The sequence below is a fragment of the Dermacentor albipictus genome, chromosome 1 (assembly GCF_038994185.2).
Source record: "Dermacentor albipictus isolate Rhodes 1998 colony chromosome 1, USDA_Dalb.pri_finalv2, whole genome shotgun sequence".
Taxonomy (NCBI): Eukaryota; Metazoa; Arthropoda; class Arachnida; order Ixodida; family Ixodidae; genus Dermacentor; species Dermacentor albipictus.
The window spans coordinates 44,257,205-44,275,126 of NC_091821.1; the positions used below are offsets into that span (position 1 = coordinate 44,257,205).

The following is a 17,922-nucleotide window of genomic DNA, read 5'->3' on the forward strand; positions in this document are numbered from 1 at the left end:
GTTAATAACTTCAGTACAGTCGGAACGCTTCTACTACGAAATTACCTGTATAACAAAGAATTCATTATGTCCTGGCCCAATTCCTATCATTTATATGTATTGTGAACGCCTCTAAAACTAATTGGCCTGTACAATGAAAGAATTCAGGTGTCTCTGACGGCTGATTTGTTGCTTTACAACTAACACCACTGCCCTCCGCAGACGCCACTTAGCTGCGCTCTGCACTAGCAGCAATGGCAACATTAGCGACACGCTTGGCAAGCGGGCCGATGTTGGTCAGTGTTACAGTTGTGCTGCATGCAGTGCTCCGGGAATTGCTAAACTTGTATGCTGCTTGTTGCAACACAGCAGCGGCTGCGATGGCTGACGAATACATCACAACTGATGACGATGTTATAATTTAATCGGAACTGACAATCGACAATGTCTTAAAAGTCATTTGGGGTGGAAAGACGTGAATATCAATGATGTCAACAGTGATGAAGAGCCTGTAAGCAAGCCAAAAACTTTTTAGGCATAGGAAGCGATAGCAGCATTCCACGATCTGCAGCATTACCTTGCGTCACTCCATCGTTTCTCCTTGGGGTATGCCTTATACCTCGGTGCAATGAGTTCAACTGTAGTTGAACATTTCATTGATAAAATGTAAAAAAAAATTGCCTTTTTTCACTATGTCTCTCTTCAGTTCCTGTTAAATAAAGGTTTTCTCTTGTTGAATGTGCTTAGGCTACTTTATTGTAAGTGTGGGACAGTGCACAATCTTTATAACGAAGTGACCTCTATAACAAAGGATTTTGGAGGTTCAGAGGACTTCATTATCAAGGTGTTCGTATACTGCATGCAATTATTTATGCGACAGGTTGAAAGTACAGTGGTACTGTAAACAGGCATTGTCTAAAACTTTTGTGAAAATGGAGCATAGCAATAACACTGACAGACTTCGTTTTCTCACCATGTTGTGTAAACTTTCTTGTGACCTGTTTTCAGGGAGATCAACAGCTTACTTATAGGCTACAAGCTGACAACTGTGGCACCTATCAATGGAAGGAAGTGAGTGTGTCTTTTTAATAGACATACGAGGTTCTTTGCTATGCAAGTGCTTGTTGAACATTGGAACTTTAAGATAGTAAGCCTCCATTTAATAAAGGTAAGAATGTAACAATGTTCAGTATACCTTGCTTGTATTGACACGTACCTCTATACTTAGTTTAACAAGTTAATTTTCCACAAAAAGTTCAGTTTATTGAAACCTTTGCACATTGTATATTTTCATTTTTAGCATTAGTGCAAAGCTAGAAAGAAAATGCAGCAACTGAGCATTTTTTAAAATCATTTCAAGTCATTTTGCATGAGTGTGCTTCAGATGGAGTGCATTAAAATTCACAAATGTGGTTTGCACATACTCCACAATAATGTGTGATGCTACTTTATGGCCTTTATATGCTTCTTTAGTTGACTCTCGAAAGCTAGCACATTTGAGTATAATGTTGTTTAAATGCACCGATGATGGGAGCAATTGGATTTCCCTCAATCTGAAAGGGATCATTTAGTCGAGCTAAGATGATCACAATGGGACCTCAAAGCAGTTCAGAATCACTCAACACATTTCATACTGTCAAACTATCACTAACATCCTGTGCAACTACCATGAAAAATAGCCTTAATCTTCCTGCCCTTCTCATGCACAAGAAATTATCTCGCCTCAGCATTTTCCAAAAGATCTATTATCACAGTCACATACTTAAATCACTCTGGATACAACCTACTCCTTTGATATCTTCATGTCTTGATCACCATTGCAAATTTCATATTCCTCGAGGAAACACAGTAACATATTCCCATTCATTTCTACCTAAAACTTGACGTGTCTGAAATCGCCTGCCCACCTCATCCACCAATTACTAACCCAGACAGATTCCGCGAAGAACTTAACAGGTCCTTTTGGTTTTTTTTTTTTTCTTGTTGTTTTTACATTCGTTTCTTTCTTACCTTCGTATATTTTTGTTTTGCGCATGTATGTGGGCATAGCGCAGCGACCTGTGTTTCACCATCTTTGGCATTCGATGTACCTTGTGGTAACATGCAATTATCTTCAATTCCTTTTTTTTGGATTTTCTGTTTATATAAAGTGCTTGCTATCAAATTTGTAAGTGTTCTTTCTATGCCCCTTCCCTCTATAACGCTGTAAAGCCTTGAAGGTACAGTAAATAAATAAATAAGGAGGGCAATTTTTTATGATTAATTATTGAAGGCAAAAGCCTAGCTTTATGCTTTCCTAGCAGTACGAAATAAGCAGACAACATTATGAAAATAACTTGCATCCTGCTTGCATGTGAAATATGTCGCCTCCATTTCCTTGAGTAATCTTTCAAATTGAACACCTTCAGATCTGCATGTTCGTTCTTGCATTGTTTTCTTTTTCTTTACAATGAAACAATTAGTCTTGAGCCCTTCTCCTTCACACCCTCCCCAAAATAAAGTGTTGCTAAACTTTTTTTGCACTTCAGGAACTTTATGGCCTCATCAAGTCAATCACAAGAGTGTCGTCGCAACCTTGTAGCTGTTTCAACTTGTCAGTCCTGGGTGTAGTACTCGTTTGTGCTGTGTTCTCATCCTGATATTTTTTTGCCATTACTTTTGATAATTGATACGGAATAGTATCCATTGCATGCTTCGACCTGCCATGGTGACTCACTGGCTATAGCATTCTGTTGCTGAGCACAAGGTCATAGATTCACTCGGCTGCATTTCAATGGAGGCAAAATGCAAAAACTCTTGTACTTAGACTTGGGTGCACATTGGAGAACCTCAGGTAGCCAAATAATCTGCAGCCCTCCACTATGGCATCCCTCACAACTCGCTGTACAGTTTTAAGATGTTAAACACTCAAATTGAATTTTAAATTTTGCATACCTTGCTTATCCTTGCACCTACAGGAACAGCTACCATCAGCCTCCCTTGCCACCCCTGCCTTACCCACTGTCATCTCATGTGGATGACCACCTGCAAAAGAAGTCCCCTGGTGGGCGTGTGTGCCAGCGTGGGAAATCCTTGCAGAAGTCTGGTAAGGGGGGGAACCTCTCTTCTAGCAGTGTGTTTGTATCTGTTACCTTGTCTCGTTCGTGAGCACTATCTTTTGTTTCCTCTTCAAGAACCTTGTGCTACTCTTTTATCGTTACTTTCAGTATGACCCTCATATTAATGCGATTAGCATTCTTGGGGTACTTCACACACTTTTAGGGGGCTGTCGGGCTGGGTCTATAACCATTTTCTTGCCAACTTGGATCGCTGTGTATTATATGGTCTATGGTCAAATGGTATATCATCGGGCTGCTGTGCTGAGGGAAGCGGGTTCGAAACCAGCCATCAGACCAACTTGCGTCGCTAGGTATGTGCCTTCAATGAGAAACCTCTTTGCTGCCAACTTGGGTCACTGGGTATGTGCCACTGTGTATGCACGCTCTCCACAGAACCTCTTTGATGCCAAATTGAGTCGGTCAGTGTGTGCTACAGGGTATGTGCCACTCTTCAGTGAACCTCTTTGACACGAACCTGAGTCACTGGGTATGTACCAATCTTCAGGGGACGAGCAAACCGGACATCCTTCCAGTTAACCTCCCTGCCTTTCCATTTTTCTCTCTCCCTCTTTTACTGGACCTCTTTGACACTAACTGGGGTCGCTGGGTATGTGCCGTTCTTCAATAACAAAAAAAAAAAAATCTTTACAATTTTTTCAATGTTGGGCGAAATCAAACATGTGTGCCATGCCCAGACTTTTTTGCCGCTCGATGGCATAGCATGTTTAGAGGGGAAACACAAGAGAGGATCCAGGCTGCATACATGCCTGATATATCACATTGCAGGCATGCATTGCATTACACTGTATTGCGGGGGCAATACAGTGTGTTGCCACATTACTTCAGTGCTAATTGCATTAACTTCGTCATTCATTGTAAGATGGGTTCTGTCCTGCTAAGCACGAAGTCGCGGGATCGAATCCCGGCCATGGCGACCACATTTTGATGGGGGCGAAATGTGAAAACACCCATGTACTTAGATTTAAGTGCACATTAAAGAACCCCAGGTCGTCCAAATTTCCAAAGTCCCCCACTACGGCGTGCCTCATAATCATATTGTGGTTTTGGCCCATAAAACCCTATAATTTAGGTTAAGATGAGTTCTGTCGGAATTTTTTGTAACCTGCACCATCGTCACCTTCTTTCTTAACCAGCTATAGATGATGTTCCATTTGAAGTGAATCCAAAGTACCGAGCCATGTTTAGACTCTCCGAGGTGAGTACTTCTTCTCGAACGCTTTGTTGAGACCTGCATAAATGAATTATGCCTAGCTGAGCTTTGTGTTTTTCTACTTTTTGTTTGAAATCTTTAATTTGTAAGTAGTTCAAAGTTGAATGCCGGCCATAAAAATTAAAACTAAGATGTTTCAGCTCCCGCGCAGGAACCTTGTTCCCAATCTAGAAATTTTTATGGTCAGCGTCCAACTTTCAACTAGTTACAATGTCTCCTCCCGACCAGACAGGTTTCCATCAAACTCTTCATTTCAATCTTGAATAGAAATAGAACTGTGTAGTCACAATTTAACATCTGCCCTGCTTCTTGTAATGTGTATTGGCACAGGCAGCTGAACTCGTAAAACTTGCTACGACAGTGACAGTTTCATTAATCTTGATCCCTCATAGTGTTCTGAATGAAATATTTCACACTGAAAACTACCTAAATGAACAATCTGGAACCCCCTGCCATGTTGTTGCTTGTTCAGTTATTTCGTACAATTTGTGGAGGTTATGAGGCTGAGTGAGCATTTTCAGTAGCAGTAGCTACACTACACTATTGCGCATGCCAGAGCGTGAAATGAAGATTAACTTAGAACAAAGCATAACGAAGATCAGACATAAAATAAATAGTAAAGATGAAGGTTCAATTTCAGTGAATCATGCTGATATGCTTTAGCCTCATAACCCCACAATGTGTAACAAGCATGGCTGGCTTGAATTCAGTATTCACTTGATCTGGGCACACCCTTTTACTTTCACGAGGCCGCAAACAAGAGGACACAGATGCCAGGAATCGCCAGTGATAAGCGAGTTAAGATTTTTTAACATGCTTCTGCACCTTATTTCTTCCACTTAACTGCAAAGAGTGCTTATAAGTTCATTTTTACTTGTTCTCCAATTTTCTACACCTTAGTCTGCTGAGCTCTGTTGATCTCTTCATGTTGCAAGTTGTTGCATGTCCACTACCACCTATAGATGGCAGTACTTTATGCATTCTAACGTGTGTGCAGATACTATCCTTAGTTTGGGCAAGAATGTGCTTTGTGAGTAAAAGCTGACTTTTCATTGGGACTGTGAAGACGTGATGGGTGAAACGCTTTCTTGTGACACTTGGGTGCTACACACCGCTGGCATGCGATGCCATAATTGACATCCATAATTGACTTAGCCATTTCATGCTGATGATGCTCTCCCTCTGTCAACTCAATTACCAAATGCAGCTGAGGATTGCCAGACGATACTCTCTGGCTCTCTCGCTGTGCTCCCTTGTCCACAGTTGTGTCTGCATCTCATATGAGACATTACATACCCTGTGCAGTCAGTCGGAGCAGCAGGTTTTAATAATAATAAATAATAATAATACTTTATTGATGACTTGAGAATCATACAATGGAAGAATCGGGCCTGCCAAAGCCGCAGTGGGCTTGAACGGCAGTGCCTGGCAGACAGCGACAGAGCCATCAGTAACATGTTATTAGTTTGTAGACAACAGTGAGAAAACAAAAACACACACACGCACACATGACAGGCTTCCGATCACGCATTAATGTATCTAAGAGCCTTTCTGAGACCATATTTCGTCTTCACATCTTGTATGCTTTGGGGAAGTAAATTAAACATTGCTGGGACATAATAGTTACGGAGTCTTCAACCATATCTCGTCTTACAGCGGGGTGTAACATACGGATTCTTTGGTCTCAGGCAACAAACAGGCACATAAGGAATTTTATACTGGCTTATCCAAAAATGCTTTAAGACAACAGTTTATAGCAGCAAGGAATTGAAATCAGGTAAAGACAAAGTTTTGAACACATCAGATTTGGGGGGGACATCATAAGCAACATGCTTCAGAATGCCACGATGGACGGAGTTGACCCGGTTTACCAAATGTTGAGCGCCATGACCATATGTAGATATCCCATACCGGATTACACTGTAGCATAAGGCATGTACTACAAGCTTTCGGACAGACAATGGCATGTAAAATTTAATATTATACAAAACACAAGACACTGCGAAGTTTTTGACAAATATATGCGAAATGAGAGTTCCAGGATAAATCACTGTCGAAAAAAACACCAAGGTATTTAATTGAACAAGTGTATTGCACAGGGTCACACAAACAGGGATTGCGATGTGATGTGTGCAAATATAATGGGGACGATAGGGTAACTTGCTTGACAGGGTTGTGGAAACAGATTAGTTGAGTTTTGGACGCTGAAATGCCTAGTTTTGTGATTGGCTGAGGTGCCTTCTTTCATTTAACCATTTATTTATGCTCATTTCCTCATTTCTCCCAATGCTTACTGTTGTGACAGCATGACAAAGATAGCTTCCTGTGACGTCAATGCCATCTTACTTTGTGGCCAAGCCGTCAGCGTAGCCAACTTTCACATTGAAGAAAATTTAGTACTAACCTTCTCATTTTCATCATTTTTTTTTTTTTCAAGAAATGGCTTTAAGGTCTATCTGAAAGAGGATGGGGAGGCGTATTTGAGCCATCCTAGGAGCTGCGTGTGCTTGGCAAAACCCAAGAGCAAGTCTAGAATAAAGCAGTTTCAGCCAGGTGGTCCATATGGGCATGATTATTGTGACAGCTTTCACTGAGGCATATTTGATATATTCGGCACAGTTTCTGTGTCTTTATTCATTCGTTGTCATATTCTGTTTCCCCCAAGAATCTGGTACATGCATTGCATGTGCTTATGTAGGTCTTTAACATGTTCGTTATGTTGACATGGTTTTACGTTTTACAGATTCTCATTATTGTTATCTGTTAAGCAGCACTAAAAGTAGGGTAGTACTCATCATAGGTTAAAGCTGAAATTTTTAATTGTGCTTTTATTAGAGAGCTTCAGCAAATGGCTTTTTCTGACCACTTTTTCACGTTGACATGTGACAACTGTGATTTTGTAATCAGTGAGTCTCAGCTGAATTAATTCTGCTTCTTTTTTTTTTCTTTACCTTTATCTCGATCTCGTAGTTCACCATGCCAAACATTAGGCTCAAGACGGCTAATGAAATCTTTGAGGAGGTGAGTATGTGGCGTGAACAGAAAGACTCTTTGGTAACATTCAAGTGGAAAAATTGTTCTAGAAGCTCGCAGATGGTGAACTCTTCACAACAGTTTGAGAAAATAATGTTAAGAAAATACTGACTTGGAATGTTGTATCAAATATTGAATATTCATTGTAATTTTCAAAGCACATATATTCATTTACACACGGAGTGAAAGAAAAAAATGCATTTAGCCTAGCCGCACAGGAATTAGCATTATGTCAGAGGTTTGCACAGCAATGTAAATGTAAATATTAGATTGTACAGTAAAACCTCATTAAACCGTACTCGCTTAAACAGTAGTTTCATTTTAAAAGTAGTAAAGTCAAATCCCCAACTCAACGGCCGTTGAACATAATGTGTCTTGCATCCGCATAAACCGTACCAGCTTATTGCGTACGTATTGGTTAACACATAGTGTTTCCACTTTTCGTCGCGCAATCACGGCGGTGCGTCGTCTACATCGAGCGGCCCGGCAGAACAACAAGCCTTAGAGATCAGCACAACGGCCTCTAAGCGCCCAGTGCGTTTGAGCATGAAGCCACATCAACATCAATGTCGTAGAGCTGCAATGAGCACATGTGGCTCAAGGGCACCGTAGGGAATGTAGAGACAATCCTAGGAGTTGTGTATCTGAAAACGGGGAATGATTTGAAAAAGAAATCTTTCGTCACCCTGAGAACCAAGGAACGCAAGGAAGCAAGGACAATCCGACAGTTGGAAGGCCAGTCAGATGATGCACACGGTTTTATCATGGCTGTTGAAAAAGGAGAGTGCAAAACATTTCAAATCTATGGCCAAGGACATCAGGCAGCTAGCTATGAAACGGGAGATAATCATCCTAGGGGACATGAATGCACATCTGGAATACTTTGACGGGGCGGCAGATGCAGCAGGACAGATGTTAGTAGATTTTTGTGAGGTCCATAATTGTGTAATTGTCAATACTGAAATTAAATGCGATAGAAAGATAACATGGAAAAGAAATAACTCCCACTCGACAATCGACTACTGCCTAATGTCCCACTAGCTGTATATACGGTTGGGAGGTATGGAAATTGATGAGGAAGGTACAAAAAACCCGGGGAGTGATCACAAACGAATCAAAATCTGTTTTGGAAGGGCAGTATCACCGATAGAAACTAAAGAAAGGAAAAGCATGAGCAAACTGAATGACAGGCAGCTGCAAGAAGTGGCGAAAAACTATGAAAACATAGTATCCAAGCAATCGCAAAGGGCGTGGACATACGACGAGTTAGTAGGTATTTTTAAAAGAGAGCTAGAGAAGGGACAGACTAAGAAACTAGGAAGTAAGCAGGGAAAACATAAACCGAAAAGCTGGTGGGACCGAGAAGAAAGCTGGTGGGACCGAGAAGTTAAGGAGGCCATAGAGCTACGCAAAGATGCATGCAGAAAACACAGAGCAGCAAAGAAAAGGGGAGCCCCACCAGAAGAGGTGGAGACAAAATGGGAGAATTAACTTGCAATGAAAAGGGAAGCATCGGCAATTAACTTGCAATGAAAAGGGAAGCATCGGCAATAATTCAAGCCGAGATAGCAAAAGCTGTGGTACAGTGGTTGTTAGAGATATGCAAAAAGATAGAAATGCCTCTAACATAAGGCAACAGAGTAAGAAGACAGAGGTGGTCCAGCACTCATTGACCACACCAGAAGGAAAAAAGGTAGAGGGAGAGGAAGCTCAGGAACATATTAGGTTAACATTAGAGGCAGCATTTGCAGAGCCAGAGGGTAGCGAAATGGAGAAAAATGACAACGGGGGGACAGAAGGGGAGGAGAACTGAGGAATGACAAGTAAGGAATGGTACAGAATTGAACACAAGGTCCCTGTGGGAACAGCGCCAGGACCTGATAAAATTAGGCCAGAAAAGTAAATTAAAGTTGCGACAACTTATTGAACAACTAGTTGTAGGGGCAGATGTTCCACAGGACTGGAAATCGAGTGGAATGATATTAGCATACAAAGGTAAAGGAAGCAAGGACAACATTAAATCCTACCGGCCAATAACTGTTACATCAGTCATATACAGATTAGCAATGCAGATGGTGAAAATGAGAATGTAGGGATGGGCAGAATGTGAAGAGATCTTGGGAGAGCTGCAGAATGGATTTCGAAGGAAGAGAAGGCTAGATGATAATTTATTTGTTATAACACAGTGCATAGAGATAGTGGCAGCCAGGCAAAAACCGCTATAGATAGCTTTTTTTAGACGTTAGAGGAGCCTATGATAATGTAAACCGAGAAAAGTTATGGGGCCAGTTGAAGAAATATGGTCTAGATAGAAAGTTGGTTGAATTCCTACCACAAGTTTATACAGATAATGAGGTAGAGATAACATGAGAGGGGGAAACTACAAAGCCAGCTAACATAAGAAGTGGTCTCGGGCAGGGCTGTCCATTGTCGCCCCTGCTTTTTATGATTTACATGAGCCAAATGGAAAAGAGGGTAGAACAGAGCACAGTAGGAACCGACATAAGCTATATGCTGGAAGGGCAGAAGGTAATGAAGTACTAGCCAGACTGATGTATGCAGATGATATTGTGCTGCTTGCTGACACCCGAGTAGGGCTACAGGAACTAATGAGAATATGTAGAGAGGAAGGAGAAAAATTGGGACTGTAATTCAGTAGAGAGAAGTCTGGGATAATAGTATACAATGAAGAAAGGGGGGCACCATTGGAAGTACAAGACACTAAGATTGATCATGTTGAAAAATACAAGTATTTGGGCATATGGCTAAACGAGGGCAAAAAGTACTTGGAAGAACATTCAAAAATTATGATTGAAAAAGTGAAAGGGAACTCAGCTGTAATGAAACACAAGGCACTATGGAACTGTAATACGTACGAGGTGGTTAGAGGGGTATGGAAAGGGGTTATGGTACCTGGCCTCACATTCGGAAATTCGTTACTGTGCATGAAATCGGAAGTTCAGGCATGCATGGAAACAAGACAGAGAAGTGTAGGCAGGTTGGCCTTAGGGGCGCACAGGAACACACCAAATGAGGGAGTTCAGGGGGACATGGGATGGACATCCTTCGAAGGTAGAGAGGCTATAAGTAAGCTAAAATATGAACAGAGACACACAGCACTGGGGGGGGAAAGTGTACAAATATCTATACATTAAAAGTTTGAACACAAAGTGGACACTCGGAACTAGGAAGCTGAGGTTTAGATACCTACAGCCGAGGGAGGAGGCCCAACGTGGTTCTTGTGTGGGAAAGGAGGCGAAGGAGACGGAAAGAAAAAGGTGGGAAGAAACAATGCTCGGAAAGCCAGTGCTAGCTATGTATAGGGCACAAAAACAGGAGATAAAGAGAGAGCTCTTATTTGATAACTCGAGGGGCAGCTCACTATTATTCGAAGCTAGGACGGGGGTTTTGAGAACAAAAACATGCAGGGCTAAATTTGAAAACGTGGGCCTTTTATGCACTGCTTACGGAGCCGAAATTGAGACCACACAGCACACTGAGATGCACAGAACTTCGCCCTACCCTGGCTGAGGGAACAGTGACAGATATGGAAGGGGCATTAGGTTTTCCCCAGGGAACGAGTGCAAATAGACGAGAAAAGCGTGGCAGTAACGAAGGGGAGGCTAGAGGATTGGTGGAAGAAGTCAAGGGAGAGATGAGATAATACCATAAATCAGGGAGATAATGTTTTCTATACTATTTTAGCTATCCATTTTGGGGGGGAGTGAAAATTAAAGTTAAGGGGAAGGGGCATATAAGTGGGGAAAAAAATGGAGGGGGAGTAAAAGCTTAGATGGCGCCAGCCGCCGCCCATTACGAAGGGTGTAGCCGCCATCCATCCATCCGTGCCAGAGAGTGTTGTGGCATCATGCAAGCGAGAAGTTGTGTCATGCCGAAACTCGGATAAAAGAGACGCTGGGTACTTAGCATAGAAGAAAAATTAGACATCGTCCATGCTATCGAGCATGATGCGAAAAGTCGGCGCTGGCACGCGACGTGGGTCTACTGTTGACTACAGTGTGTGGCATTTGGAATGCGAAGAAGTTGCTCAGCAGCGCTGCTGCGATCACGAAGAGATGTCGGCTACAAGGTCCGACTTTTCGCCATCTTTGCCTCTGTTGTTGCCAAAGTGTCGCTTAGCGATAGTGATAAGGACGACACGGAAAGCGACAGCACAGGCGATTCAGGGCCGACAGTGGCAGAAGCTGTGCATTACGTCAGCCTCATGAATGCAGTCGTTGCGACGAGAACAGCACCTCGCAATGAAAAGGTGCCCCACAGAATCTGCCATGTGAGTGTTTGCTGAGAAGAGGGGGCTGGCTGAAAAGCTGTCTCACAGCTTCAGCAAGTTTGAGGCTGCTGTCATCGCTGCTAGGCTGCCGCAGCAACAAATGGAAATAACACGTTTGTCACGCGAAGTAAATAAATACTGCATGTTTTTTCCCCTTTCATCGCACTCTCTCCGAATTCCGTTTTTGACACGTAAGCGGGCAATCTCATGCTACTTCGGTTAAGCAGTACTACCGTTTAGTATGTACTTTTTCCGAGCTCCGGCCAACTACGGTTTAACGAGGTTTCACTTTATGTGAAAAATGCAATTTATTGTATAATTATATGATATCTAGAATTGCTATTGGCTACACTCGCAAGAACTAAATACGTTAACAAGTCATGAACTTGCTGAGTTCTTGCATTACAGTTATGTCTTTTTGCAGAATTGTCAAAAATATCTGACGAGATCCTCCCAGTGAGCATGTCAAATATTTAATTTATTTGTGAGTCAGAAATTATTGTTCAGAAAGGTGACCATCTATCCACCACATTACACATTCTAAAGTGCAAGGCTTGTTAGAACCCTTTCCATCTTGAACAGCTTGAACAGCTTACGTGCTGGACACGTTTGTACTGCATGATCCACTTGGATGGAAATGTTTTTTCAAATCATTAGTGATAGATAGTACAATATTACTACTTTAATTGCACTACTTGACGAAATATACTTGCGCCACAAATCACAATGTGCCTAGGTAACTAACAAAGTTTCACTAGTTAAGCTTTAATTACTTTAGGTCAGATGTGCAAGTGCATAATTAAGCTATGCAGTGCTAAGGTTGCACACATTCAGCATAAATCCTGAAGTTAGGAGTAGTTTTGAGGTGCTTGTCCTCAAAATGTGCTTTGAAAATACATTTGTATGCACCGTGGGACAAACTTAAGTGGCACAGATTTTTCAGAACGGGTATATTGATACTGCTGGTAGTCTTTAAATTCTTTCTAAACAGACATACTTTAATACTGACAGGCTTCAATTCTGCCATTTCAGCATTTGTCCTAAAGTAATTAATTAAAAAGCAAAGTAATAAAGCATTTGCTCATTACTCAATGCACATTGTGATTTGTTGAGACAAGAAATGTCTGCCTCATCAAATATTCCACCTGGAGTGTTAGAATATTACAAACTGCCACAGGTTAATTTTTAGAAATCTCTTTTAATTCACAAGAGATTACACTGTATACTAATTTTCTTTTAGTTAGCTGGGAGATAAACTGCTACTAGCTCCTATTTGGTCTGATGCGATGCTTAATTTTGTGCTCATAATAGACTGTTCGCACCCGGGGCCACTATGGGGCTGCAGGTGCTATGCAGTGCACAGTTTGGTGGGTGAGCGATTAAGCTTGTTGACATTTTAAATTCATGATAATTATGGCAAAACTGCTGTATTGTATTATACAGGGTGTCCCACGTAACTTGAACCAAGAGTTTAAAAAATGAGAGGCGTGTCGGAAGCGAATTGAACCAAGCACATACTATTCACAATAGCCTACAGTAACTCGGACATTTTTTTGTTTTCCCCATAACTTGATAATTAAGTTTAATTACCCAACTTTTAAATTATTGGCTGAGGATCCCAAGTATGGTGCGCAGATTTGTAGGGCACATTCAGAAACCACCGATTGAGTTGTTTCCTTTACGATACGTCTCACGTAGTCCTTTTTTCCAGGTTGCAAAGAAAGCCCATGAAATATGAAAAAAAGCCATGTGATGGAGTGCTTGCGCAGTGGTATTGTGCTGCTCAAGTGTGCGTTCGGTGAACAAGGCGGGCTCTCGTCGGATGATGGCGAAAATGCGTGCTGCTGGCTGAGCGCTGCCAATGAGAAAAAGAACGCCCTGTCGCTTCCTCGTCGCCAGTCACGATGCAGCTGACCTTGTTCACCGAACACATGCTTGAGAGCAACACAATACCACTGCGCGAATGCTCAGTCACGTGGCTTTTTTCATATTTTGCAGGCTTTCTTTGCAACCTGGAAAAAAGTACTACGTGAGACGTATCATAAAGGAAACAACTCGATTGTTGGTTTCTGAAGGTGCTCTACAAGTCTGTGTATCATACTTAAGGTCCTCAGCCAATAATTAAAAAGTTGGGTAATTAAACTTAATTAATTGGCGAGTTATCTGGAAGACAAAATATTGTCTGAGTTACTATAGGCTATTGCAAATAGTGTGCTTTCGGTTCAATTCGCTTCCGACACGCCTTTAGTTTTTAAATTCTTGGCTCAAGTTATGTGGGACACCCTGTATATGACGGTATTACTGATGAATCTCTGCAAATATGATAATGCAGTCTGTTAGGATCGCAGAAATGTGATCAGGAAACTGGTTAAACATAGGAGAATGACAGTCGGTCCACTACCTCTGTTTTGGCAGAGGTCCAGTTGACCTCGGCCAGAACTTCACATCCAGTTGTTTTGTCCTGTTAATAAAGTATGCGCACACATGTGTACAGAGAGAAAGAGAAAGAGGTCGCGCATAGCAAGCATTGGTAACGGGTAATTAACAGGGTAGGTAACACTTGTAACAGATGACCAGTGGTCTACCAGTATGACAGAAGGGGTGCCATGGGGGCAGAACTGGTTATCACTGGTTGAGGCCTTCTTCCTGCAGTGAAATTTAAAAGCCACTATTAGTAGTGTAGTACTAACAGAATGTTTCCACCAGTGGGTGACAGCTCTGTACACGTGTGGCAGTGGCAAGCCGGTTATTGCCAGGTGTACGAGCTGGGGGTCATATATGCTTGTGCACGCACTTTCTGTCTTTGCAGTACAACTATAACTTTCAAGTGGAACGCCAAGCTCAACAGACCTGACTTGCAGAGGAGTTGCCAACCATCACCCTACCACCATTTCTTCCTGCCTGAACAGGGCCCCCTCCCCCAACATCTCCAGCATTGACATACTACTATAGCTGCAGTTTTTTCTAACTCTGAGGTGGACACAGTAGTGGAAAAAAGGTGATTTTGACATTATATGCTGAAGCACTACCATGAGAGCAACAGTGCAGCAGGACTGAAGACACCTGCATCAGCCATTTGAGCAGTTACACAGGCTTAGAACAGACTTCTCTCTCCTGCAGTGTGCTTGCATTGCTTCAGGGAGCTTTCTCGGCCCTGTTGATTTTACTACATAAGAGATATTCGCTTTGTGCTTGTAGTGCCAACACTTGTTTCAGCTTTTTGTAAGTGACACCGTCCTTTAGGCACTGCGTTTATGTGAATTTTTTTTCTCCTATATTGAAACATGCCAGCTTCTGGTGCCACACGTGCACTTTAACTTTTAATGTGTGATAGTTTCCACCATTTTTTTTATCCTACTGTGAAACGGATCTCGTAGGTTTTCAGATGTTTAGCATGATGTTTATTGTTTTTCTTGCAGTGCTTCACTTTGCTGTGTTCATTTGTTCTCGCTAATGTTTCGCATTTTAAAAAAAAATTCATGCCCTGTGACAGTCCTCTTACAATAAAGGTGTCGACATCCGTGTCCTGTATTGCGTTTGTCGGCACCCTTGTAGCGATATACACGCCTATGTTTTATTGCACGACTGCTTATTGCTAAACAGTCTTGCCATCCTCAAGAAGCATCTTGCATGTAAGGATACATATCTTGAGGATAAAATTCTGTGGGAAATATATAGATTAGCATATATACAGTATATATTATCCTTCTACTTTGGCACAGCATGAATATTTCAATTATTCCAAAGTAAGCCTACTATTATAGAAAAATTGTCAGGGTATGCAAAATAAAATTTAAAAATCTTGCCACTTGCAGTACTACTAGTTTTTCGAACATACTGTTGGCTACTCGGACACTGTGAACTAAGAAATGTAGCAATTCTTGAGCTTTATTCACCAAAGTTGGGATCACATTGGACAATGTTTCCCACCTTGGCATGTTGTAAGAGCAGTGCTCTACATTCCTACATGGTGTATCTAATGGACAGCAGATAAAGAAAGATGACATGGTCAACTATAATGGTAGTTTTACAATAAATTGCTTATTTTTATTAAATGTTTGACAATTTAGCTTGCAGAAATGTTAATACACTACAGGGTGCCTAGTAATTTTGGTTGCTGCTGGTGGATCGTATTCCTTTTACATGGTTTGCAGAACTTTTGCGAAGCTTGGTATACTTTTGTGTCCATTAAACCACCAAAAACAAACAAAAAACACCAAAATTTTTGAAGCTGCATGGCACGTTTAATGTCGTCTGATTAATGTGATAAAGCTCAAGCACATATTGTCAGGGGTAGAAGTGTGGATTCTGTTGTAGCAGCAATTTAACCTGTTTGCTGCATGGTGTATGTGGTTGTCATTGTTTGTTTTGGTTTGTAATGATGGTCAGTGAGAGAAGATAGAAGAAGCAACGCCGTCCCCAGGCGCCATGCAGTGAAATATCTTTGCAGTACTGTTTCGATGCTACAGTGGTATCCAAACTTTTGCTCCTGATGGTACCTTTTGTAAATAATGATATCGCTGTGTATGTGCGCGGCTGAGGAAACAGAGTGAAAATTGTCATTTGGTATCCCAAAGGCATTCTAAATGCACAGCTTACAAATATAAGTCCTTGGCACTTTGCCTCTTAGAGGCACTTGGACAAAGACACACAGGCAAACTAAACTGAACTGGAGAAGCACCGTAGCAGAGTGATGCACAGCTGGAGGACCTTGCACCTTCTTACGAATGGTCAGCCAATGCACTGTGAAAGTATGTTGTAAGGGGTGTCCTCGGGTGCCAATAACACAGAGTGCATTTGTGCATTGCCGGTACGATGGCCACCCATTTTATCTGAATCAAGGCAGCTTATCTGTATAGTCCCCTGAAAATAATGTAAGACTAGCTAGGAAATAGTCACCTTATTAGCTATCCAACTAGTCGGGTATGATGTCAGGCTGACGTGAAAAAACGACACAACTTTCAACCTTTGGTTTAATGTCGAAAATCTGCATGTGGACAGCTAAACTGCAAATGTTAATGAGGAATTTAAGGAATAAATTGACAAATGGCATGAGCCTCTCTAGATATTTCTTTTTTTGCATCCTCGTCCAACTTTTCAGAGCTTACTTTTGCAGTTTTAGCAGCCTGTTGTCCTGCAATACTTGAAATCGAAACATTCTAATTTTGATTCTGCACAACGACTCAAAGTTTATCGATACAGGTTTGTCCAGAATTGTTAGAATATGGGGTGCTTCCATAATTTGATAAGTAATCGCTGTTTAAAAATATCCTGTTGGCCTTTGAAAGTCGAAAGCACACCTGTGCGGGCACAGGCTCCAAAAAACTTTTAACGATTATAACTCAGATTTTTTTAAAGACGATCCCCTGTATTCTAGAATGTACCTCCACTCAACATTTTACCTCGACTCGAGAAAGTGAACTGCAGTCCCGCCCCATGGCAGCAGTCACCGCAGTTCACTGACGCACCATAGCGATTCTTGGAAAACATAGCATCATCTTCAGTTGACGGGCAGCCTTGTGCTTAGCTCGTTGAAGTGCAGGAAGAGCTTTGAGTCAAGATAGTTTAAGAGTCAGGGAAATGTCTTTCAAGGAAATTACCTACACTTTTCAATATCTGGTTTGTGTGTTTCTAGCCTGTGTTTCCCGTTTAAAAAAAGCGAGTCAACCAAGTGTTGACGCTGAAGAAGACGAGGTACATGGTGGTTAAAACGATTAGATGATTAAATGTTGATTGTTCTCACTATTATGTCTCCTTATGTTCATTATTCACTCATTTTATATCTTATTCATATTGCATTTCATATGCATTATGTCTACCTTGTCTTGTTTAGTGTCGACACTTAGTTGACCCTTTCATTTTTCAGTGTTTGACACTCTGGAATGCACCCCTTGCCTTGGTTTTGTTGCTCTTTCACGCTACTGTGAAGCATAGGGCCTATTAGCCCCATGTGTCTACGGCTTCTTCAAAACACGTGCCAAAGGCTCGGGCAACACACTCGCACGTCCAGCAGCTCTCCACTTTGCCTGCTCTTTTTACCCACCTATCCTTCGTCCCAAACTCTGGTACTCATGCCATCTGGTGAAGGGCGCAGCTGTTAAGTTAGATGGCACATGACCTTCGAGATTGAACATGCTGCCAGGTTTTGCTCTGGCTGTCCCATTCATACGGAGAGAATGGGATGGTTCAGTGATGGGTGTGGTCGGCTCCTCCGCACCGCAGCGCTAATAACCGAGGCCTTTCCATGCATCTGTGGAGGCTTTTAGACACTCCGGTACTGTTGCTGCATC

General features: G+C 41.9%; 1 protein-coding gene across 3 annotated transcripts in view; it reads left to right on the forward strand.

Moving 5' to 3' along the window:
* The window catches only part of Mvb12 (multivesicular body subunit 12-like Mvb12), a 29,695-nt gene extending 14,539 nt beyond the window's left edge, over positions 1 to 15,156 (forward strand). For all 3 annotated transcript variants that reach the window (XM_065437629.1, XM_065437614.1, XM_065437623.2), the window contains exons 6-10: positions 988 to 1,050; positions 2,937 to 3,064; positions 4,232 to 4,293; positions 7,279 to 7,329; positions 14,442 to 15,156. In XM_065437629.1, the coding sequence (XP_065293701.1) occupies positions 988 to 1,050; positions 2,937 to 3,064; positions 4,232 to 4,293; positions 7,279 to 7,329; positions 14,442 to 14,486 (349 nt within the window). In that variant the 3' untranslated portion in view covers positions 14,487 to 15,156. The remainder of the gene's footprint in view (positions 1 to 987; positions 1,051 to 2,936; positions 3,065 to 4,231; positions 4,294 to 7,278; positions 7,330 to 14,441) is intronic.
* The last annotated feature ends 2,766 nt before the right edge of the window (positions 15,157 to 17,922 follow it).